The sequence below is a fragment of the Gouania willdenowi genome, chromosome 13, assembly GCF_900634775.1.
Source record: "Gouania willdenowi chromosome 13, fGouWil2.1, whole genome shotgun sequence".
Classification (NCBI taxonomy): Eukaryota; Metazoa; Chordata; class Actinopteri; order Blenniiformes; family Gobiesocidae; genus Gouania; species Gouania willdenowi.
This window is the reverse complement of record NC_041056.1, coordinates 1,790,573-1,816,453: the sequence shown is the minus strand read 5'-3', so window position 1 is coordinate 1,816,453 and position 25,881 is coordinate 1,790,573. Positions and strand designations below refer to the sequence as shown.

At 37.6% G+C, this 25,881-nt stretch overlaps 1 protein-coding gene across 2 annotated transcripts; it reads left to right on the top strand.

The window, feature by feature from the left end:
- Positions 1-8,887: 8,887 nt before the first annotated feature.
- On the top strand, positions 8,888-24,892 carry LOC114475071 (beta-1,4 N-acetylgalactosaminyltransferase 1-like). 2 transcript variants are annotated; one of them, XM_028465776.1, is made up of 13 exons: positions 8,899-9,037; positions 10,601-10,689; positions 14,263-14,408; positions 15,437-15,580; positions 16,175-16,281; positions 16,362-16,399; positions 18,420-18,483; positions 18,604-18,717; positions 18,821-18,907; positions 19,554-19,735; positions 22,211-22,354; positions 22,547-22,775; positions 24,293-24,892. In XM_028465776.1, exons 3-13 carry the CDS (start codon positions 14,263-14,265, stop codon positions 24,478-24,480), a joined length of 1,443 nt encoding a protein of 480 aa, XP_028321577.1. In that variant the 5' UTR covers positions 8,899-9,037; positions 10,601-10,689; the 3' UTR covers positions 24,481-24,892. The 2 variants fall into 2 exon arrangements, with proteins under 2 accessions (XP_028321576.1, XP_028321577.1); XM_028465775.1 differs by lacking the exon at positions 10,601-10,689 and having other exon boundaries at positions 8,888-9,037.
- Positions 24,893-25,881: the final 989 nt, after the last annotated feature.

Below are 25,881 nucleotides of genomic sequence, written 5' to 3'. Positions count from 1 at the left end.
TACAATGCTGGTTTTTGAGAATCTGAGCTATTTTGTTGATTATCTAAATTTGTGTTAACAATCGATCTGCACACTTTGATCAATGCAAGTAAAATAATTTATTTTCCCAAGCTTTAAGGACCTTCATGGGGGTAACAACATGCTACAATTATATAAAAAATATAAAATGTATATATCATTTATTTGACATGAGTAACAAAATGATCAGAGCAGATCCTTCAAACACTCAAACACAGCGCAAACGTTATCCATGGCTGTGGATCCTCTGCTTCGCTATGCATTCTATGGTTTCAACACGTTTCCTGTGGTGGCTTGCGCTTCCAACATGGGGGGCGTCACGTCACGTGACCTGTGACGTCATATGACATGGGTCTATAGGTTCAGAGGGGTATTCCATAAAGCAGGTTATGTTCAAACAATGAGTATGTTCAGGATCAAATGAGGGAAACTGAGTATCCCATTTCTAAATGCGAGGTATGTTCTTCTCTGAGTTGATCCACTTTTAAGACTTGATTGTTGTTTTTTACTGAAATACAGTTTGATCAATTGATCATGTAACTTTGAAGTTATGGTGGCGCAGTGAATTATGACACCGCTCTTGGAAGCATACCTGCTTCAGTCTTTTTTTATGACATATTGTTTGGACGCTGAGATGACTTTGGCAACAATGTTAGATTAAAAATCAATGTAAATGATGTAATATCATTGTTTTTATATCCAGTGTAACAGGAGGACTCTCTATGTAGACATCCTATGCTGCTGTCACGTCTCTACAGACACATTTTATTCATATTATTCACCACTCGTCACGTCACTGAAGCAATAAAGTCATCAAGGAACCAAAAAATGTGACTAATTACAGGTGATTTAAGCCACTATAATCACTGAAGACTGAACACACCTTTAGAACAGGATCATATTCATCAAACACTGGCTTATTTCACCCATTACGGTGAATAAATCACTCTCTTCCGGGTGGTTGCCATGGCAGCTCAAGTAAATCTTTGATTCATTGATGATGGCTTTTTATCACACGCGTGCACGTCAGTAACCCAAGGTTTACATACTCAGGGTTTATTAACCCACTTCATACCAGCTGTAATGAATCAGATACACAGAGTTTCCCATTGCTGGGTATGTTGACCCAGAGTTTATGGATAGACTCAGAGTTTGTTAAACCTCCTTCATGGAACACCCCTCAGGTTTTACACTTTTGATGTCCGTATACCCTTCATTCTTTGGTTGTTCCTTTTTAAAACCAAATCAAAATAACAAATAAACAGTGTGGTTATTTTGTTTTACTGATTTAAAACCAAAACAGAAATACAAAAAAATGAGATAAGCAACGTTTTTCTGTTTTGTTTTGTTTTTTTAACTTGTTCTGTTTGAGTGATATTTAGGTATTTACGGGGAAAATAGAGTAGAACTAAAGACCACTGCACCTCACCCCCCAGGTCCTGGACCAGGTCTCCTCACACAATAGTAAGTAAGTAAGTAAGTTTTATTTATGAAGCGCTTTTTGCAGATAGAATCACAAAGTGCAGTACAGAGTTGTGATAAAAGTACAAGTGCAACACAATAGAATAATAAAACAAGAGTGCATAAACATCATAAGAACAGAAACTTTAAAGGATAAATAAAAATTAAAATCCAGTAACTAAAAGCTTTTCTGTAAAGTGTAGTCTTCAATAGGACTGTTTAGAGTTTATTTCAGCACTTTTCTGTTCCTGTTTTCATTCAGTCTGTGGATGTTTTAGCTCGTAAAAAGCTGCTCATGTTTATGTTTTGTTTCACGGTTGTTATGATCCAAAGAGTATATACATAAGCTGGTGACTGACTATCAACTGTGAGGAACAATAAATGTTAGAATTTCTACTATTTGACACTTTTGCACAAAACAATTACAGCTTTTTTGAGGGCAGTAAAAATGTTTATTTTGCACGTTATAAATACCGCGAACAGCCGCCGTCAACACACACGGAAGTTGATCTCAAGAAACGAGGAGCACCAGTAGATTCATTACACCACCGCTGGTTTCTTTAATCACATATCATGTGCATGTTTTTGGTAACATCCATTTTTTAGTTTTGATTTATTTATGTATTAATAACATTACAATTCACCAGTAACGTGACTTATGCGTTGCTTCTATTTATGTCCAGGAGCCAAAGTCCACCCAGTCACCAGATTATCTGGATACTATTTGGACCGTAACACTGTTTGGTAAAGTTATCAGATTCGGACTTCCAGCATCAATAACTATTTAACAAAACGTCATCGACACACAAATGACAGCTCTGCCATCAGTGTGAGGTGGACAACATGATACAAGATTATTTTTATCAAACGCAGCAGAATAAAAGTCCGTCTGTGTGTCCTCACTGTGTGGTGAGATTAAAACACTGTAAATATCCAAATATCACACAAACAAAACCAGATTTCATTTTAAAACAGAAAAACGCTGCTTGTTTGGTTTTTCTGTTTCTGGTTTTAAATTAATAAAACCAAAAAAGCGTTTTTTTTTGTTTTACTATCAGTTTTTATATATTTTAATTTGGTTTTGAAATGAAATAACCAAAGAACGAAGGGTCACGGATTCTTGTACTATTACGCCGTCGTATGATATAATCAATTCTCAGATTTTTAAATCCCATAATAGACCAGTCTGACTTTTCAATTATGCATGTGCAAAATCAAAGAGATAACAATTCAGAAATCTGGGATTAAAACACAAATCTTATTGAAGGTGCTCTCAACTGGTTTCATTCTGGGACCCACATTTTGCCACTGCGACTGACTTTTTTTAGATTTAAACCAACCAAATTTTGTTTTTTCAAAAATAGCTGTTGAAAACACACATATATTATGTTTTTAAAACATGAATCTATATATTTTCCTGTGCAAAATGCATTTCACAGCATGTGTCAAAAGAAACGTTTCTTTCAAAATAAAAAACAAGTCCAGCATGAGAGACATTAAGTATTTATTTATTTTTGAGCGGCTGTCCACGACCCACCTAGTGCAGTACCCACCTAGTGGGTCCCGACCCACCAGTTGCGAATCGCTGAGATAATTTCAAATCTGAATCTTCAAAAATCTTTGAGAAAAAAAAAACAACTTTTTTTCTGAAAAGAAAATTTATATAAGTATTATGTCTTTTTTTGTTTCATTTAAATGTTTAGATTACCTAATCCAAGTGTTCAGAATCTAAATTTCAGAATGTTACAAATCTGTGTTTAGAATCAGAATTCTGAAATTTTCACTAAAAATAGTTTTTTTCCCCTTCAATTCTATTACAATCTTAATTTCAGCTTTATGATTCTTATAATCCAAATCTAAAACTCAGAATCTCAAAAATCTAATTTTTAACTTTTTCTGAGAACAGAAACCTGTCAATTTCTCATAATCCAGCTGTAGGTTCACCAAACAACCTGAAGGTGGCAGCAGAGGTCATAATTACTGATGTAGAGCTGTGGAACAGGTTCAGGTTGAACACTTTTTAATCACAGGTGAGATTATGAGAATCTAATCTCAATTAACTTTTTTTTAAATCTGAATGCAGTCTTTGCCTCAGATTTATTTGATATTTAAATCAATTCTCAGATTTTTTAATCCCATAATACAGGGGTTCTCAACTTTGTAGTCAAGACCCTATTGTGAAGGTCAGTGTAAAGCTTGGAAAAAAGCCTCCTCATCCAACATGTACAAAGCAAACACACAGTCACAGAAGAGCACGAAAACCATAGCAGAGGGGGTGGGTGTTGGGCCTGGGGGAGGGGTGTTTTTTTGGGCAGGGCGGAGAGGGGGAGAGGATTCCAGCGGGCATGCAGCCTCTCTGGGCACTCCACGGACACCTTCCTTGGAAGGGGGGTGGGTGGTGGGCCGGTGGAGGTATTAGACAAAATGAAACCTTTGCTTTCACTCTGACAGTCAGGTGGTGTGATGACCTTAGAAAGTCTGATTCAGAAGATGGAAACCTTAAGTGGCACTGGAGGAGGGGAGGGGGAGAGGAGCAGGGACGGAGCGTCAGATCTGCATACATCCAAGGTTGAGAGCAAGATTTATGATGAGAAGATATTTGTTTTCAATCGCGCTAGTCACAGCATTTGACTACCAGCCCTATTTGTCCCTGATATTCCAATAATCCAAATAATGTGGCCCTTTCTTGACCCGAACTCCCCACTAGTCTTAAAACTCCACGGTGGATTCTATCTGAAAGTTCTGAGAGCTCGGCCCCCTCCATTGATGACTAGCGGATTTTAATAATGCTTCCATCGTAATCCAAAATCGCGATAAATCAGGAAAATACCAGTTCTTATCAGCATAAGTCCTGTTATCATAATTTGGTCTGGTCTGGGGGACGTCTTCCACATCCTCAGGACTAACCGCCTCCTTGTTAAGAAATTCCAATAGAGTAGAAAGACCAGCTGATCTAATTCCATAATTTTGGTTTTTGGATAAATGCAGAGAGAGGCTCCTGTTAGATCCACAAGACAGAGACAGCAGACATAACAGCAGGGAGAGATAGGGAGGGAAAGTGGGAGTGAAGAGGAATGCGACTATACCTCCATCAAGTAGCGGAAGAGAAATGTTTTTAATGCATTTTGCTACATTAATCCCATTTCTGACACTTCTCCATCACATTTAAATGACTTTTCTGCACGTTTCCCACTTTCAAGACATTTTCAGCACTTATAAACCTTTTGTGTCTTTGTGTTTAACCCTGTTAAAACATTTTAACACAGGTATCTTCAATATGTGGTTTAGGGTAGAAACTCAGGATCCATTGTTTCTATTGATTAATTGTGATTGGCTGGCTTTAGTTTGATTGTGTTTGTGTTTCAGGTGAACCTGCTGAGCTGCTCTGTGTGAGAAAGGATGAGGAATGTAGTCAGGAATGATAATTATGACTTAGGGAAAAGAAACAAACGTCAGACAAACCGTTCGGACAGGATTCCTCACTGTACGAGTTAACCATTAAGCCACCGTGTGCCCAATAAGCTTTTTCACACTCTGGAACTGCGTATGCGTGACCTGGGGGGGTCCAAGGTTGAGAGGGATATAAACGTAAACAAGCGCATTCACTCTGTTGATATTTTTAACCTAACAGCGTTTGTAATGTTTTTCCAGAGATTGTCAGTGTTTTAATAGTGTTCAAAAGTTTAATATTATACATATTTGGACTCGAGGAGGTGTCCACACAGCTTCCACACAGGTGACCCCTGGTGAATGAAAACACAGACTACCTGGATCTCCAATTGGCGGATTTGGACTCTACCCGGGAATGATGCACGTATCCGAGCACTTTAGTAACACCAATGAGATAAGCAGTATTAAAGCGACAGACCTCCTCTGCTTTCACACTCCTTCTACAAGCTGTTAACTTTTCTATTGTTATGTATTTTCTGTATTTACTTTATTGTTGTTGGGTTTCTTTTTTTTTTATTTGTGTAGTTGTTTTAACAACTGTACAGTATCTGAGTTTTTTGAAAAGTGCTTATGAATAAAATGTATTATTATTATTATTATTAATGATGGGAGTGTGAAAAGGACAGTATGAATTCTCACTTTGAAAAGGTAAATTTACGAGGTCCACCATTCACTAACCAGGTCCATGATTATTTTTAAGCTATTATTTGAATTCAATTTACAGATTTGAAGGAACGTCACAAGATGGACAGTTCCATAAGTGAACTGGAGTAACGTCATCAGTTGAAACAATTTAAAAAGTCAGGAAAAAACAGAAATTTCAGCTCGTGTGCAGCATTAGCTTTAGAAGCATTAGCTTTAGCAGCTAACTCAGTCTTTATGCCTTGGAGACCGATACCACGTTTACACAAAAAGTCTTTCAGGGAATCAACGCTCAAACTGGTAAAATAATGTAAATGTCTGTCAGACTCACTTCCTACACCGTCTGACCTTTGACCTAATGTGGAAGAACTGAACCAGAGCGAGAGTGTGAAAAGGCTTATTAAATCATTTTAACGTCAATGTGCGTGTATGTGTGTGTGCGTACATCCAGACCAACCCTCCATTGTGTCTTACAGTAGGTAATAATTAACTGAGGGTGTAACTGAACAAACCTATCCTGACTTACTCTGACATCCTTCTCCTAACTTAACCTAATGAAGCTTATCCTGACATAACTTAACCTAACTTAATTTAGCTTATCCTAACTTAACTTCTAAGTTCTGTCAGGCTGGCCACGCCCCCTGTCTGTCGCTCAATGGTCTCTGGAGAAAAGAGTCCCACGAGGACACCTCAAAGTGATCAGCGGACGCCTCTGAGGCAGTTGACAGTCGAAACATGTCAGGAGATCAAAGTAAACTTCTTGAAAAAAGGCACATGAACTAAAGCAGTGTTTTTCAACCTTGGGGTCACCTGAAATGTCTAGCAATCAATTTAAATAAATAAATAAATTACCAATTAAAAAATATATATATATATAATATTTTTATTATTATTTTACAAATTAAAACAACATACTCTTAAACAACTACTTTCACTTTGTAAAATACAAATCAAGTTATTAATAATGATCAAATGCAGTATAAAAATATCTGAGCTACAATGGTTGAGAAAAGTTCTGTATATGTTCATTTTTGTTCTTGTTTAATGTTTTTGTACTGGCACAGAGGGACATGTTTACAGTAGCAAACGTACGTACATGCAATGTTCTAGCATACAGTCGCTGAATGTGAATGACATAAATAATCCTATTAAAAGAAGCAAAAATAATTTCAAAGCTAAAACGAGAAGGAACCCACATTTCATTCTGGCAAGAAACCCATTTGTCTAACGAAGAACACTTTTTTCTCCTCTCATAGAACAGGGAAAAAGAGGAGTAGCCATTCAGCCTAATTGTGTTTGTTTTAAACGTATTTCTGAGCACAAAGATAAAAAGGGCCAATTTTTCTTTGTAAAGGGAAAACTAGAGCAAGAATAGGTTCCCCTATAATATATGTGCACCCCTGGTAGTAACTGTTTTTTTCAAAGAGATATTTAGTCTTATTGCTGCAGAAACACACCGTACCTGTATATGTGCAGGAGTTTTTAACATACTTATTAACGCACGGCAGAAAAGCAAATTAATAAAATCCTGTAAGAATTGGGACTGATCAACGTCTGGAGACAAATGCACAAACATGACCAGGAACTTACTTTTACAACATTCACTCCAGAATTGATTATTTTTTTGCATTCAGCAGAAATCTCCATAAAATGAAGAAGTGCACAAATGGTCAGAGGGACATCTCTGACCATTCTGGATTAACTACAAAATTTTACCTAACTAGAAGATGCAAAAATACTCAATGGAGGCTAAATGTAGGACTGTTGAACAACAATGCATTTAAAACTGAAATTGAAGAGGAACTAAAAAAAAAATACTGAGAATTTAACAACAATGGAACAGTTAATTCTGTAATTCAATGAGACGCTGCAAAGGCATATCTTAGAGGAAGAATTATTGCAAAGTGTGCAAAACTAAAAAGGATAGACAAAGTTCTTAGCGAGGAAACTCAGATTTCTGAAACAGCGATATTACGAAGCAGGACCTAAAGCAGCCAAGCTTATTGCATCTATAAAATAAAAGACCCAGTAACAAAGAAGACAACTACCAAACTGGAGGAAATCCAAAATGCGTTTGAAAAATACTTTACTGCATTATACACGCAACCAGACAAAGCAGATAAATTCACAATTCAAAAATTTCAAAAATCTTCCGCCATCATGGAGTGAGGCTTTCATTTCAGTGATACCAAAGGAAGGAAAAGATCAAATGGACTGTAAAAGGTATCGACCAATAAGTGTATTAAATGTTGATTTTAAACTGTAATACTGGCAAAGAGATTAAGCATAATAATGCCTGCCCTAATTGATGAAGACCAGACGAGTTTTATAAGTAATAGACAAACACATGATAACATAAGAAGAACCCAACATATTGTTGATCAAATCTCAAAAAAAGCATCCAGTGCAGTAATTCTCAACCTTGATGCTGAAAAAGCATTTGATTCTGTCAAGTTATGGAAAGATTTGGCTTCAGTGACATGTTTATACAATGTATAGGAACGCTCTACTTCCCAACGGCAAAAATAAAAGTTAACGTCAGCCTTTCAAAACAAATCAAACTACAAAGAGGATGTGGACAAGGCCGTCCCCTAAGCCCCCTAACATTAGAGAGGAGACCTCTTTGGAGAGCATAACCATAGATGGGATAGAAAATAAAATACTTCTGTATGCGGACGACATTCTCGTGACAATTAAAAACCCAAATCAGGCATCCCACCACTCATGACCACCCTGGAAAGGTACGGGAAATACTCTGGATACGTCCTTACATTTCATTTTAGTCCTACAAAACAATCAATAGATAAATACCAGATCCGATGGCCTCAAACATTATTAAATATTTGGGTGTTCAATTAACAAAAACAATTTCACAGCTTTATAACGCTAATTATAAACCAATTGGTGAAAAAAAATCTATGATGGATGGGTGGAGCCTACTTCCCCTTGACCTTGGCAGCAGAATTCAAATAATCAAGATGAACATTCTCCCAAGAGTGCTGTACTTATTTACAGCACTTCCTATAGAAGTATCTGCTGATCAATTCAGAGTGAAATACACATTTTTCAAGATTCATCTGAAACAATAAACGACCAAGAGTAAAATACTCATCATTACAGCTGCCGAGGGGGAGGGGGAGGGGGGGGTGAGGCTGATTGATTAAGTGATCCTCGATCTTTCTATAAAATGTTACTAATACTGGAATAAACATTGGTCTTGTTTACATCCCTGAATGTTGTGCTTTTATTTTGAAAGGCTGTTTTAAATGCCCAGGGTGAGGCTGATCTTGGACGTGTATTAGTGTTGATTTCAACACATGTTTAGAACATGTTTCATTTCCTCAAAGTAAAAAGCTAATGTGATCTGACAGGTTCCACAACTCACACACACACACACACACACACACACAGATTACTACTGATTTACTGCGTTAACAGGAGCACAGGGAGCTTTTCATTTCTTAAGGTGAGTTTGATGTATTTTTATGTATTTGAGGTGTTTGAAGTACATTTAGTAACTCATGATTAGGGGTGTGAAGAAAAATTGTGGGTGCCAATTTTAAATAGATTTTAATTATTTTTTTAAATTGATTTTTTCTTATTTTCTTATTGTATATTTCACATTTTCGTGGACGTGTGTATCATGACCCAAGTATCGTGATACGTATCGTATTGCAACATTGCCAATACTCACCCCTCATCATGATTAACCTCTCTATGAGGTTTAATAGTGAAAATAAGTTTGAAATAAGTGCATATTATACAAAATATTATATTATGTTTAATATATTATACAAACATAAAATGTTGCTCAAGATCCATTTCCATCCCACATTGTTTTGGTTGATTTGTGAAAATTCACAACAAATCAACCAAATGTTCTACATATTTATAAAACTGTAGCCCCAACACTGAAGAAACTTTTGTACATTTGAACCTATAATGTAGGAAAAAAAATCTTTAGGGATTATTAATGTATTTCTGACTATTGCCAATTCATTCATTTATTTATTTAGCAAGTCCATTTTCTCTTCTTTTTGAATAATATGTTCAGGTTTTGTTTATTCAGACCATATTTTTAAGGAAACTTACTTTTATATCCTGACATGTTTCAACAGTCAACTGTTGGTCTTCTTCAGAGGCGTCTGCTGATTGCTTTGTGGAAATGTACTTACTAAATTCCTGAAAAAAAGTTGTCTGGCTAAATTAAACTTAAACATATTTACTTGCTGGAATTACTACCCGGAAGGACACATCATAGCTATCAGCGGACACCTCTGAGGAAGACTGACAGTTGACAGTCTAAACATGTTAGGAGATCAAAGTACATTTCCCAACTAAAAGTTGTCTGAATAAAAAAAACTTAGCACATTTATTTGTTTCGATCATGGCAATACTTAAAATATTCAGTATAATCAAAGGAAAATACATTCCTTGGCTGTGTTGTAAATATTAACGTACTACTCATACTAACGTACTACTCATATTAACGTACTACTCATATTAACGTACTACTCATTAACGTACTACTCATTAACATACTACTCATTAACGTACTACTCATATTAACGTACTACTCATTAACGTACTACTCATTAACGTACTACTCATATTAACGTACTACTCATATTAACGTACTACTCATATTAACGTACTACTCATTAACGTACTACTCATATTAACGTACTACTCATATTAACGTACTACTCATATTAACGTACTACTCATTAACGTACTACTCATACTAACGTACTACTCATATTAACGTACTACTCATATTAACGTACTACTCATATTAACGTACTACTCATTAACGTACTACTCATTAACGTACTACTCATATTAACGTACTACTCATATTAACGTACTACTCATTAACGTACTACTCATTAACGTACTACTCATATTAACGTACTACTCATACTAACGTACAACTCACTGCATTGACTCGCCAATCATGGCGAGTCAATGCAAGAGCAGGACGAGCTTCTCAGAGTGAATATACGCACATTATTTTTGTCTCCAAAAGATGCATCAGTGAAGCTAAGCTAACGCTGCGACTGGATTTTAACAGACTGTGACTGTGATCCAGGGACAGGTCAGCCAAACTATTGCACGGTATGTTGTTGCCTGTCGCTGCTGCTGAGTCACTGCTAACAGCAGCTCATTAGCCTGATATGTTTAGCTTTGTGTAGCTGAGAAAAATGCTGTGAATTTCTTTTTCCACATTTATTTTCATAAGCATTTTCAGCAGCAGAATGTGCACCTGGAATATGCACAGCTTACTTTACATTACTGTGCTAAGGCTGAAAAATTAGTTTTAATTTTGGAACAGCTGTTTTGTGCTTTATATGCATATCATTTATGGTTGTTTTATAGCAGTTGATCAACAGTGGATTATTTTATTATTACATCACTAATATGAAGCTGTTTGGACACAAATGACCCAAAATAAATAATACATTCTTTAATTCTAAGTAACTCAAAAGTTACTTTTTACAGTAACGCATTACTTTTTGGTGTAAGTAGTCAAAACAGTAACTGAGTTACTTTGGTAATGAAGTAACTAGTAATGGTAACTAGTTACTTTTCTTCAGTAACTAGCACAACACTGCATACTACTCATAATTACGTACTACTCATACTATTGTACTACTCGCCCTAGCATACTACTCATACTAACGTACTACTCATACTATTGTACTACTCGCCCTAGCATACTACTCATCCTCACATACTAATCATACTAATGTACTACTCATCCTCACGTACTCATCATACTAACTTAATACTCATCCTAAGGTACTACTCATACTAAGTGTCCATCCATCCATTTTCTTACCCGCTTATTCCCGTTTAACAGGGTCACGGGGGTCTGCCGGTGCCAATCTCCGGCTCTCATAGGGCGCTTGGCGGGGGTACACCCTGGACAGGGCGCCAGTCCATCACAGGGCCACAGAGACACAGACAACCATTCACTCTCTCATTCACTCCTATGGGCAATTTAGAGACTCCAATCAACCTTACAGTCATGTTTTTGAATTGTGGGAGGAAGCCGGAGTACCCGGAGGAAACCCACGCAGCACGGGGAGAACATGCAAACTCCACACAGAAAGGACCCAAGTGTCCACCCCAGGGCTTGAACCCAGGACCTTCTTGCTGTGAGGCGGACGTGCTAACCACTTAGCCACCGTGCGCCCCATACTAAGTGTGACATCCAAATTAGTATGTAGTATGATAACATTGAGTACGTGAGAAATACCTAGATGTATACTATATGGAGGCATTTTTTAAGTACTGTATGCACGTTGGGCACACTAGTCATACTCAACCTTCTCATGATGTATTAATTGATTGAGATTGATTATACATTATTAATCCCCGAGGGGAAATTCAGTGTCAGTTACGTCCCGACCAAGAAACATGAAAAACAATCACATATAGAGGACAGGAACGGGAGAACTGTGGAGCAGCAGGGCAGCGCGTTTCTTAGATTAGAAAGACGAGGTAAAAAAAAAAAGACAAAACTAAACTAGGCCCTTGTACAGAGGGGCGGAGTTTGGGATCATGAAAAAACTCCTCAGCAAACATTGCAACAAAAACCAACAAACAATATTCAGTTCAATACAACAACACGGATGAGATGACCTCAAGAGTTCATTAGCTGAAACAAAGATCCCAGGTGTTTATGGGAAAGGTCACAGTGTCGAATCAACATACCGTCCATGGAAGAGTGTGGAGAAAAAAACAGACCTTGACAACAGGCTGTTCATCTCAGGGGGCCGAATAAAGATAAGATGTTTTTAGGAGGGCTAGTCACACCATTGATTACCAGCCCTATTGTTCCTGGTCATTCATATCCAGTAATGTGGCCGTTTCCCTTGACACAATCTCTCCACTCTTCCTTAAAAGTTCATCACAGTGGATTCCATCTGAGAGTTCCGAGAATTCGGCCCCTTTCGTTGATGACTAGCGGCTTTCCAATAATGCTGCCAACGTAATCCAATCTTTGCGATAAATCAAAAAAATGCTAGTGCCAATCAGCATCAGCCCTATTATCATAATTCCAATCCGGTGGACGTCTTCCACTTCTTCAGGACATACGGGCTCTCCCTTACCCGACCTCATTGTTGAGAAAATTTGACCAGCTGATCAATTCAATGATTTATATTTAGGATCGGGATGCAGAGAGAGGCTCATGTTAGATTATGACAAGACAAGACAAAAACCAGACAAAGAGCAGCAAGCAGGAAAAATAGGAGGGAGCGAAAGGAAAAAGCGTCTGTCTCCTCTGAGAGCAAGGAGGGAAAAAAATTAAAACGTTTTTGAGATATGGACAATTTAGTGAGGGGGGGTGTGTCCTTATTTTTTTTCTGTGTTCATCTTCCAATATCTCTGTAACTCCAGCACATAGGAAATGTAAATATGGTCTAGTAATATAGCTCCACCTACTCTCTCAGAATATATAAACAGATCTGCTATACATCCTATCTGGTGGACATGTCAGCTCCTCTAAACAGTCACAAAGTCAGTGTGTGTTTGGGTCTGGAACATGTTTGGGTCTTCAGTAAACTACTTAGCATATGTCTCAGCTCCCTGTAATGTGATCAGCTTAGAGCTATGAACATAGACTGTTCACATCACTAATGATTAGTCACAGATATGTATTGTTCTAGGCTCACACACTCTGGAAATAAGAAAAAATACTTTTTTTTACTACTTTCATAGGCCCATAACTGCATGTGGGAATGTATGAAAAAATCTGATCTGTTTTCATTTATAGTATAAATGTTACTCTTTCTTGGGATGTAAATTTTTTTTCTGTACATAACTTCTTCATTTTCATTTTGAACCCAAACTGTGGAATATTTCACCACTTGTGAATATTGAAAATCCTTTACATGAGGCCATTGTAGCTTTACTCTGTGCCTTATAATCGTTTGTTGTTTATTAGTTTTTCACTATAATAGCAGATCTTTTTGTATATTCTGAGAGAGTGGGTGGAGCTGTATTACTATACAAATTTCAGTTTCCTTTGTGCTGTAATTCCTGAGATATTGGAAGCTGAAAATTGTCCATATCTCAAAAAGGTTTCATCAGATCAAATTAATAATTTACAGTGTGACTGTTGAATAATTACGGAACATTTAGTATATAAAAAAAAAAAAAAATCAGAAGTGCATGGGATGTGTGGCTTAGTGGTTAGCACGTCCGCCTCACAGCAAGAAGGTCCTGGGTTCAAGCCCTGGGGTGGACATGGGTCGTTTCTGTGTGGAGTTTGCGTGTTCCCCCCGTGCTGCGTGGGTTTCCTCCGGGTACTCCGGCTTCCTCCCACAATCCAAAAACATGACTGATTTGGACTGATTGGAGTCTCTAAATTGCCCATAGGAGTGAATGAGAGAGTGAATGGTTGTCTGTGTCTTTGTTGCCCTGTGATGGTACCCCCGCCCAGCGCCCTATGAGAGCCGGCAGACCCCCGCGACCCTGTTAAAACGGGAATAAGCGGGTATGAAGATGGATGGATGGATGTCATCAACATTTGTTGGAATGACACACCTTTGCTACTTAGAATTTTGCATAAAATTACCTGGCCCCGACCACTGCTGTGTAGTCGCTATAATTTGCACTTCTATCCTGTATTACTTTTACCCTAAATTCCAGTCATATGTGTATGACTGTGTGTGTCCTCAGATGATGCTGTGTTTTCGCTCTAAAGTCAAAGTCCTGTCCTTGTTGTGTGTTGTCCTCCTCATCGTTCTCTGCTACTTGGAATTCATCGAAAACCCCAAAACACTCCTGGAAAAAAAATTTTACCCCAAAAAACAAGAAAAGAAAAGGTAAAAACACAGCGATGCTCTGAACTCATCACATACACCAACACATAATTACATGTATAGGCTCCTCAGCTGGTGCTTTTATTTTGAAAAACACTTTCGTCAACATGGATGGATGGATAAATAGATATGGGATAGATAGATAGTAGATACAAGACAGATAGATACTAGATAGAAAGATACACGATAAATACTAGATTGATACAAAATAGATAGATAGTTACTAAATAGAAAGATACACAATAGATAGTAGATAGATATATACTAGATAGATAGTAGATAGATTGATACAAGCTAGATAGAGAGATAGATACAAGACAGATAGATACTAGATAGATAGATAGTAGATCGATAGATAGATACTAGATAGATAGAGAGATAGATACAAGACAGATAGATAGATAGTAGATCGATAGATAGATACAAGATAGATAGATTGATACTAGATAGTTGACGGATAGATATAGATAGGTAGATTGATACTAGACAGATAGATACAAGATAGATGGAAACATGATAGATAGATAAATACACAATAGATAGATAGTAGATATATACTAGACAGATAGATACTAGATAGATAGATCTTAGATCAGTGGTTTTTACTACTTAGTATGCACTAATTTCATAATACAGAGGCAAACTCTATGCCTATTTTTTTATTATATATATAAAATGTATGTTAATAAATATTTCATGAGTAATATAGTTGTCTTTGACACATTTTATTTGGCATTAGTAAATAATTTTTCACATTTACAGATATTGTACATGATGAGTGATAACACATGTTATAAAGGCTATTTTGCACAATAGGTGTGCCTTCAGATTTTTACTTGTCCTTTGGTGTACCATGGGCACAAAAAGTTTGGGAACCACTGTCATAGATAGACGGTATGTTCAGTTTACCATCACTGATGTGTGGATCATGTGACAATCGTGTTAAACACACAAACATCAGTAGAAAGAGGATGAGGGAGGGGCTAATGGTGTGTTTCCATGTGTTTCCCTCTCCTGGTTCCTGGTTCCAGAGAGCTGCTCTACACTCAGCCTCCTCCAGATGGTGCCTGTAGCTGCTCTGATGGAGCCACGATGTTCAAACATCTGATTCCTGACAAAGAGCTGGAAGATCTGAGCAAACTGAGAGCTCAGGAGTTCAAGACCTACAAGATCAGGTTAGAGACACACACCGACCATGGAAGGACAACTATCACACCTATATTTAATATCTAGACCTAGGTTAATATGTGTGGAATTACACCTTTATACCACAGGGTGGTGGTGTGGTGGGTCGAGGCCCAGAATTGTGTCGCAGACCTTTATTTACTGATTTTGGAAAACACATGTGGCAATTAGTTAGTGAAAGGTCTATGCTTTTATTTTGAAAGGGACTTGCTGGTTACAGAATGACAGTAATTCCTCTTTTGAGCAGTAGGTGGTAGTATTACGGTAACTTTTGGATGTATTTGTTTTTTTCTGGGGGCAGGTTGTATTAAAAATGGCTGAGTTTGATATTTGATATGACATTATGAGAAATATATCAAACTGCAGCTTTTTTAAAGATATTTTACAGTTTTTACTGTTGATTATCTGCAGTGTAATTACATCTTTATACCACAGTGTGGCAGTAGATGCCGGAGTTTAAATGTGGGAAATATTATTGAAATATTATTTAAAAGTTTTAATAAGGCTGTTTAAACGTGTAGGAAACGTTTCATTGATGTTTATTTTGAAAATAATATAAACTAAGTGATCATTTCTGACCATAGAACAGCGTCTCTTCTGTCCACGCCGCTGCACGCTCTACCAAACTCTCCTCTGCAGTTTCCCATTCAGGGTTACGTAGTGCGACCTTTGACCCGGACTGTCATCCCAGGTACGTCACTGTCATTATATATGTCACTAAATACCCGTTTATTCCTTCACACTGATGAGTCGAGTTGTTGTTTGGTTCAGATTTAGGTCTACAGGCTGAGGATCAGAGCAGTTATGAGGTGAGACAATGACACATGGAATGTTAGAAAAGGTTTGATCATGTGATGTTATTCAAAGAGAAAACAATAGTCAGCAACAGTAGGAATGAGAAAAACTGACCCATTTATTATTAACAAATTGGTTACATTAATTTTAACCTTCAACATAATATCTACAGTATTCTACAATTAAATTGAAAAAAATTAAAAAATGAATTGGAAAAAGAAAAAAAAGAAACGTAAAATCCAGAAATTTAAATCCGATAATTGTTTTCAGGCTAATATCGAACCGATATCGATGTCGGATCAAGACACCCCTGCTTTGTATGCGAACAGGAGGATTTTAAACTCTATTCTAGATTTTACAGGAAGCCAATGAAGAGAAGCCACTAACTACCTGTTAGTTTTCTAGCTGCAGCATTCTGAATTAACTGGAGACTTTTTAATGAGTTACTAGGACATCCTGACAGTAGAGAGTTACAATAATGTAATGTAATGTAACACATGCATGGATTAGTTTTTCAGCATCACTCTGGGCCAAGATATTCCTGATTTTAGAGATATTGCGGAGGTAGAAGAAGGCTGTCCTTGTGATTTATTTAATATGAGAATTAAAGGATAAGTTAGTATCAAAGATAACATCTAAATTTTTTACTGTGGTGCTGGGTGACAGAGTAATGTCATCCAGAGACACTATTTGCTCTGATAATTTCTCTTCAAGGTCATTTGGACCAAAAAACCAACGCCGATCGTTATTTTGCCAGCGGGAGCATGTTGGCCTGCTGCGTGCGTGTTGGCCCGCTGCGTGCGTGTTGGCCTGCTTCGTGCGTGTTGACCCGCTGCGTGCGTGTTGGCCTGCTGCGTGCGTGTTGACCCGCTGCATGCGTGTTGGCCTGTTGCATGCGTGTTGGCCCGCTGCGTGCGTGTTGGCCTGCTGCATGCGTGTTGGCCCGCTGCATGCATGGCGGTCTCCCAATCCGTCTCCGTCTTTGGTAGTTCCAACGACACTCCAAACTTCTGTACCCCCTCAACGGCCTTATCCTGGGGATAATCAAATGTCTTCCCATCTTGCAGAAACAACTTCAGGTTTGCGGAAAACAGAATGCGGGACTTGACGCTGCGCTCCTAGAGTTGTTTCCTTGCACTTCGGTACTGTGCGCACTCCTTAAAGACTCCGGCTGCAAAGTCCTCGTTGAAATATATCTTTTGGTCATTAATGCGAGTGTCTTTTTGAGCCACTCTTTGTTTCTCCATGTAGCTTCAGAACCGAACAGTTATGGATCTGGCATAGTTGGTGCGTCTTGAGGAGGAGACGCCAGCAGCACGGTGCACCCTTTCAATGTGAATCTCTTCTTGGATGTTTAGCTTTTCCCGGAGAAACTCCACCATATTTTCACCTTCCGATTTCTCTGCTACAGAGTAGATTCTTAAGTTTTTTTATCTTGCACGGCTTTATTAAATCTTTGCATTTCTCCTCAAGTTGTTTTTGTTTGCACATTACATGAAAAAGCACTTTGATTAACTCCGTGCCCTGATCCTGACTGTGTACAATCCTCTGTTCAGCCTCGTCCATTCTTATTTTTAAATGGTCAAAGTTCTGTTTTAGGGCGGAAACTTCTTTCTTAAGCTCAGCAAAGTTTCCTGATTTCTTTGAGGATTTCTGAGACTTCTCCTGCGCTCTCAGGCTTCCCCTCCAAACAAGTGTCCTGCGTCGGAGACACGGGTTCCGAATGTTCATTTCGTTTTTTATTCCTTTTTTACATTTTTAGTCTTTCCTTTTTGCAGAAATCTGTGGGACGACCTCTCATGCAACAATACCTTTGTTGTGTTTCATATTACTTTGATTGGAGTAATATTTGTTTGGCGGTGTGCTCGTGCACCCAGCTCATTCCAAATTTTCATTTCGTCTCTCACAAATGTGACTTTTTTTTCTCTAAATTTCCATTTTTCCACAGCAATGTAACCTTCTTTTCTTCAAATTCAATAAAATGCCTGATTGAGTGTGTGTGTGTATATGTGTGTGTGTGTGTGTGTGTCTTAGGTGTCTCTGAAATCGTCCAAAGGTCTTTTCTTCACAGACTCAAAGGAAGGAGTCACAGTCACAGGTCAGACTCTTCTGTTTGTCACTAAAGCCTTTTATAATTAGAAGAGGAGTGAACTGATGACCTGCTGTGAACATAAAACACAAACAGAGTAAGTTAATAATAAAACCTGTGTTCTCTCAGGTTCAGGAGAAAGCAATCTGATGATGAAGTCCAGTAGCCTCGTGCAGCTCAATGAGCTTCTGTCTCAGGTGAAATACGAGAGTAAAGCGTACCACGTGAACGACGGAGACCTGGGTGTGTGAGCGTTAGCCTGCAGATTCCCACGCGTCTCGGCTCTGAGGTTTATCTCACCTCTTTACTCTGTGTGTGTGTGTGTGTGTGTGTTTATCTTATCTAGTGAGCTTTAAGTTTGAGACGCATGAGGCGGTGTTTCCTGTCATCATCAAACAGCCTGAGATGCCTTTCTTGAGGGACCTGGGAAAAGGTAGTCACCAGATAACATGATCACCACATGAGCTGCTACACCAAAGTTCATAATTTTCCTCCTAAAGATACCGGGGAAGCATTAACTTGTTCTCCCATTTTACGTTTTTCAAGTTTCCCAAATTTTGTTTTAGAGTTCACTCACTTCTGTTCTGCGTCAATTTTCCCATTTCCGTTTGGTTTTCGTTTTATCGTCTTTCCCAAATCAAACTCATTACAGGCTAATAAACTTCCCGACATTATTCTGAAGGTGCTTAATACGGTGAATGGAGTTTTTCTCTAGTGTAAAAGTTTACCAACCATGCGCTTAAATCACGCAAGAGTTTACACAAGACGTCCGTTTGTTTGCTAAAGTTGCTACACATGATTAGCCACTGGTTTTACAGCCGAAAACTGTGTAAAAGTGTGACATTGTCTCTCTGACCACCTGTTTAATTTCTGCTTGATTTTGAAGTATTTATTTTTTACAGTATATATATTTTTTATTATTAATTTTTGTTTTAGTTTTTTTCCTTTTTTTCTTCCATTTCTTTTCCTTCTTTTCTTTCCTTTTTTTCATTCACAAAAAAAGATTTAAAAAAAGAAATAAAAAAAAGGATGTCTCAGTGTTTTGATGTTGTTTTATTCCACTTGTTTTTTGCGGACAGACATCAACTCTCACGTGACAGTAGCAACAAAGATAAAGATGGAATATTCCCCCGTGAGAACCTTGGTGGACAGCATCCGTAAGTTCTACCCAAAGATTCCCATCGTCATTGTCGACGAGAACACGGAGAGAGAAGAAATCAAAGGAGTAAATATCGAACAATACTTTATGCCTCCAAAGAAGGTGAGTTTGAGACGCATGAGGCTGAAACACGTCTCAGTTTTAGGATTGTTTTATTTCGTTCATTTGATTTCATTTAATTTTACATGTTACAGTTATTTTTTATTTAATAAATATTAATCTAATCATTTCTGTTATCATTCAATTCTTAATTTAATTTAGACTTTTTAACCCCTTTAAACATGTTATTATGAGGTTTCATTAATGGTAGATTTTTCACATTTCATTTAATAAATTATTTAAAACATATTAAATGTGTCACATTTGTATGTTTTTAATTGAATTCACAAACGTAAAAAGGCTTTTATTTTTTCTTATTGTATTAATTTAGTTTAAAGGGGACATATCATGCTAAATCCACTTTTTTAGCCCTTAAATGCATTTTGTTGTATATTTAGCGTGTTTAGAAAAGGTCAAATTAATCTCTTCAGGTGCTCCGTAGATATCTTTATATTCTGTTTTGGTCATATTTTTCAATCTGTTTTGATTTTTCTATTCTCTATTACGTTTTTTGAACAAAAACGTCACAGTATTTGCAGCAGAACTGCCAAATTAGGACATCAACTCCAGGTCCAACACTTCGAGCAATCCGCCATTTTTATTTCTGACTTTTATTTTGTAGTCCAAGCTCCAGGATGCAGAAGTTACGAGAGGATAAGTCAAAATGTTGGGTTGTTGGATGTAGTAACCCACACGCTTCATTACACCGTCTCCCAGCATCAGAACCTTTTCAAAGTGTCTGGTTGAGTTTTATTTTTATAGAAATGTACCACATCTGTGGATAAGGTCATTTTTGTGTGTGTGAAGCACTTCAATGATGACTGCTTCATCAACCTCCACCAGTATAAAGAAGGATTTACAGAAAGACTTTGTCTGATTGAGGGTTCAATTCCTTCTATCTTTGGAGACGATGAACAGAGCACTTCGGTAAGCTGTAAATAACGCTAAAAAGTGTGATGATAAGACGTCCCTGTCATTGTTTTGTTAGCATTAGCAGTTGCACCGTCTTCATATGTTAGCGCTGTGTGCTCGTTTTAGATCCTTGATGATATGGCCTACGTGATTTAATTTAAGTCTAAAGTTTTCATTAGTCATTTCATTTTGACGTTTTTGTCTTTGAAAAGACTGTATTAAAATGCATTTTGTGACGTTAGCTTAGCGCTAGCTTTAGCTCGGTGCTTGTGTTAGCTCACTTGTTAGGGTTCTGCAGGTTCATCATCTTTATTTTCATCTCGCTCCACTGGGTCAGACTCTGGCTGGAACATGTAAAGCTGGATGGACAAGTCTAACGTTGTTGACATTTTGTAAATAACGTGTGAATAAAAAATTTCTGCACCGCTACATAGCCGTATCTCTTCTATCAAACTACAAAAATGGCCGAGCAGGGTGGAGTTGAACCGAGAGGGGGCAGGGTATGAAGTGTCTCATTTGCATTTAAAGAGACCGCACCAAAACGAGTTGCTCTCAGAAGCACATCAGAAAAGGGGTGGAGCTATAATAATGAGGAATTCAGACCCAAGCATTGCAGTTCCGCTTTATATAGACCACAACTGTATGATTTATATGTAAAAAGGAAGGATTTAAAACCATGATATGTCCCCTTTAAGTTTCACTTAATGTCTTATTTTATTGGGCTTGTACCGTAATCAGAGGGTCATTGGTTTAAAAAGTTTAAAAATAATTAAATACACATTATTAATAATAATATTAATATTAAGAATAATAATGATAATAATACTGATGAAGATGATAATAATAATAATCCGGTGAGAAGTATTTACTTTCAAGAAGAATATGAGTAACATTACAGCAAGCTAATATGTACTAATGTGTGATAACATGTGCTACCATGTGTTAATGTGTGCTAACGTGTGCTAACGCTTGTTGACGCCTGTTGACGTGGGTTAGTGTATGCTATCGTGTGCTTAATGTATGCTAACACATGCTAACGTGTGCTACCGTGTGCTACCATGTGCTAACATATGCTAACGTGTATTAATGTATGGTACCGTGTGCTAATATATGCTAACGTGTGTTAACGTATGCTTCCGTGTGCTAATGTAGGCTACCATGTGCTAATGTGTGCTTCTGTGTGCTACCACGTGTAAACGTGTGCTAACGCATGCTTATGTGCGCTAAGAAATGCTAACATGTGCTACAGTGTGCTAATATATACAAACATGTGTTAACGTATGCTATCATATGCTAGGGTATACTAATGTATGCTAATATGTGCTAACCTGTGCTAACATATGCTAACATGTGGTAACGTGTGCTAACGTATGCTAACGTGTGTTAAGGTATGCTACCGTGTGCTAATATACAGTATGCTAACATGTGCTAACGTGTACTACCATGTGCTACATATGCTAATGTATGCTAATATGTGCTAATGTGTGCGAACATATGCTACAATGTGCTAATGTGTGCAAACATATGCTAATATGTGCTAAAGTGTGCTAAGATCTTCTCCCTCAGGGCTGGTTTGCTGGCAGGTCGTTGGCAGTGACTCAGGTGAACACCAAGTACTTCCTGTGGGTGGATGACAACTTCCAGTTCAGTGAAAGCACAAAGATCGAGAAGTTTGTGGAGATAATGGAGGCCAACCCTGAGCTGGACGTGGTGAGAACAACAACATGTTGACGTCACCAACAGATTTAACATTTTAAAAACAAATCATTCAGCCTCAGAATGATTGATGTGATGGTTTTTATTGTGAAGTTACTCTCAGCTTTTATTAAAACATTATTAGAGGTCCAGTTGGACCAGTTTTGGGCCACGGACCACCGGTGTAATACCATGTTTTCCTCTCAGCTCGGGGGTGTGATCAGAGGGAAGAAGTGTTACTTCACTCTTCTCTATGAGGAGGGGGACGACGTGGACGGAGGGTGTCTGCACATGAAGTTTGACTCCAAGTTCAATACAGTTCCCCATTACCCACAATGCTCTCTGGTCAGCGGGGTCGCAAACTTCTTCCTGGGTCGGGCGGACGCCGTCATGGCCGTGGGATTCGATCCCAACCTCAATCAGACGGCCAATCCAGGTGGAGTAAAACGTCTATAGTTCTTACTTTACTGCAGTGATGTTAAGGGAAACGCTGGCTCCTGATTGGCTCACATTCTCTAGCTCAGTGGTTCTCAACCTTTTCAGTCCACGGGGGAGAGATCTTTGGGGTCCATCCATAAAGTCAGTAAAATGATGGTCTATTGTTCTATGAATCTGTGATAACCACATTTATTTATTCATCTGAATAATATCCACTGTTATCCAGAAACGTTTATTATTATTATTATAGTCATCTTAAAGATGGAAATCCTTGTTTTAATCACAAATGAAATGGGTTCAAAGTGACCAAAAACTGTGAAAAAGGTTCAAAGTGTCAATATTGGAACAGTTATTAACATTATTAGATTAACCTAGCAAATAACAGGCATGACTAATGGTGAATGCTGTTATATTACCAAAAATAATCATGAAATCTGGTGAAAAGATGTTAAAAGTAACAATAATGGGTCAACATATGTGACATTAAGTGGAAAAGTGGTGGAAAGGGTTTATAAGTGCTGAACATGTCTTTAAGGTGGAAAAAAATGTGCAGAAAAGGCATTAAAATGTGATGGAGAAGTGTCAGAAATAGCAAAAATACATTAAAGGAGCAAAAATACAGTATGGTTTAGTGCAGTTGCAGAAAAATGGTAAAAGTAATCTGTATTTTTGTTGTCGTTTTATCTGTTTTAGAGTCATTTTGGGTGTTTTTGTTGTCATTTCGTAAGTAATTATGTGTCATTATGTAAATTTTTGTTGTCTTTTCTGTATTTTTTCTGCTTATTTGCATGTTCTACAGTATGTGTTTTATAGTCATTTATTGCCATTATGCGTATTTGTGGGTCATTTAGTGTTTTTTATTTGGGTTTTGTTGGATTGCTTTTTTGGTGCCTTGTGTATTTTGCGTGTTTTTCTGTCATTTTTTGTGTTTTTTGTTAAAAGTTGTAAATTAGAGTTGTCAAAATGGACAGAAATACTGATAAAAAGGGTTCAAAGTGTCAATATTGGCTTAAAAGTGTAAGAAATGGGGGGTTGGGGTAATGAAATTTTAAAAAGTAGGAACAATTAGTTTAAACTGGCAAATAATGGGCATGACAAATGGTAAATGTCATTAAATTGGCAAAAAAATAATAATAAATAAGCATGAAATCTGGTGAAAAGAGGTTAAAAGTGACAATAATGGGTCAACATATGTGACATTAGGTGTAAAAGTGGTGGAAAGGGTTTATAAGTGCTGAACATGTCTGGAAAGAGGAAAATGTGCAGAAAAGGCATTAAATGTGATGTAGAAGTGTCAGAAATGGGAGAAATGTAGCAAAAATACATTAAAAGGAGCAAAAATATGGGGAAAAGAGTGATGAAAATAGGTTAAAATATGTTGAGTTTGGAGTAAAAATAAGCAAAAATGGGCTCAAATTGTCCAAAAAATATTCTTAGTTTCTTAAAGGCTGGTGACCCCAAGCTTGAGAACCCCTGCTATAGTTAATGCTAATAATCATGATTTGTATTTTATAGAGTTCTTCATAGACGGTCTGGGCTCGTTAATGGTTGCCAGCTGTGACGATCCCTCATCGATGATCATTGAGCTTCAGGACGAAGATCTACAAGAAAACAGCTTTGATTTACCCGACGCCGAGCAGACAGATTATAGACATCACATTTATTACTTTAAAAACCACCTCAAGTGTGCAGAGTATCTGTAGAGAACCAGTCTTATCATCAATGTCTTTCTTATCTTCTTTACTGAATATTTCTACTGCAATAGTGGTTCTCATTGTGTGGGTCTGGGCCCAAAACTTGGTGATGGAGTCAGTTTCAATGAGGGTTAAAGAACAAAAAAAACAAAAGCCTTTTGCTCTTATTTTGAAATCTCTTCTTTACACCTTTGACAGCAAAAGTTAAGTTTTACAAACAAATCATCAATAAGTTTAGTTTTAGGTTTAATTTATGAGGAGTGTGGAAATGAAAACTGACCTTTTTCTTTGGTTCATTGTTTATTTTTATCATAAATTCAGTAAAACAAGTTTTGACTGTTGTAATATTGTGACTTTTTTTATGCTATTTCTGATATCTGAGCTATAAACTGCTCTGAACCATTAAAGTGTCATTTTTGGAGTCCTTGTGTGTGTGATTTTTTTGTTTTTTTTGTTTTTGTTTTTTTGAGTTTGTGGTGGCAAAATTGATTAATTATGTATACTCCCATGATACAGCTTCTCTAAAGGAATGTCAGTTGGCCCCAGTTTAATCTCGAAGGCCAGAGCACGTCCAAACCCTCCCCAGACATCACATACACACACACACACACACACACATCATATACACATCCACACACACTCACTCATCCACAACACACACACATACACACACACTCACTCATCCACAACACACACACACACTCATCCACAACACACACACACATCCACACACACTCACTCATCCACAACACACACACATACACACACACTCACTCATCCACAACACACACACACACTCATCCACAAACACACACACACATACACACACACTCACTCATCCACAACACACACACTCACTCATCCACAAACACACACACACTCACTCATCCACAACACACACACTCACTCATCCACAACACACACACACTCACTCATCCACAACACACACACACACACATCTAACTTTCACTGACCTCCCCCCCCTGGTCTCTTCTTTGTTGTCTGTGGAAGGGGGAAGGTGGGACAGTGGAGTATAAATGTGTGTGAAAGGAACTTTTGGGTCCTTCTTCTTCTCCTGCTGCTTCGCGTCTCTCCTCTGGCCAGAGGAGACCACTGCTTTGTCTATCCCGCTTTGTACCTTTTTATTTAGTTTAGATTAAATAATTTTTTATTACTTCATAATCTCTCCTGTCTGGTCTTCATCATTTATCACCACAGAGTGTGTTTTCAAGTCAAAGACGAGGTAACCGTAAATTTCACCGTAACAGAGTCAATAATGTAATGTCGTCCCACAAATTAAGTCTGCTTTTTTTGATTAGGGTATCAAAACGTTCATAATAATCAGGACATCTCTGCTGTGTTCAAGAGTTTTTGTAAATTTAACGGTTAATGATTAATTAGCAAAAATGA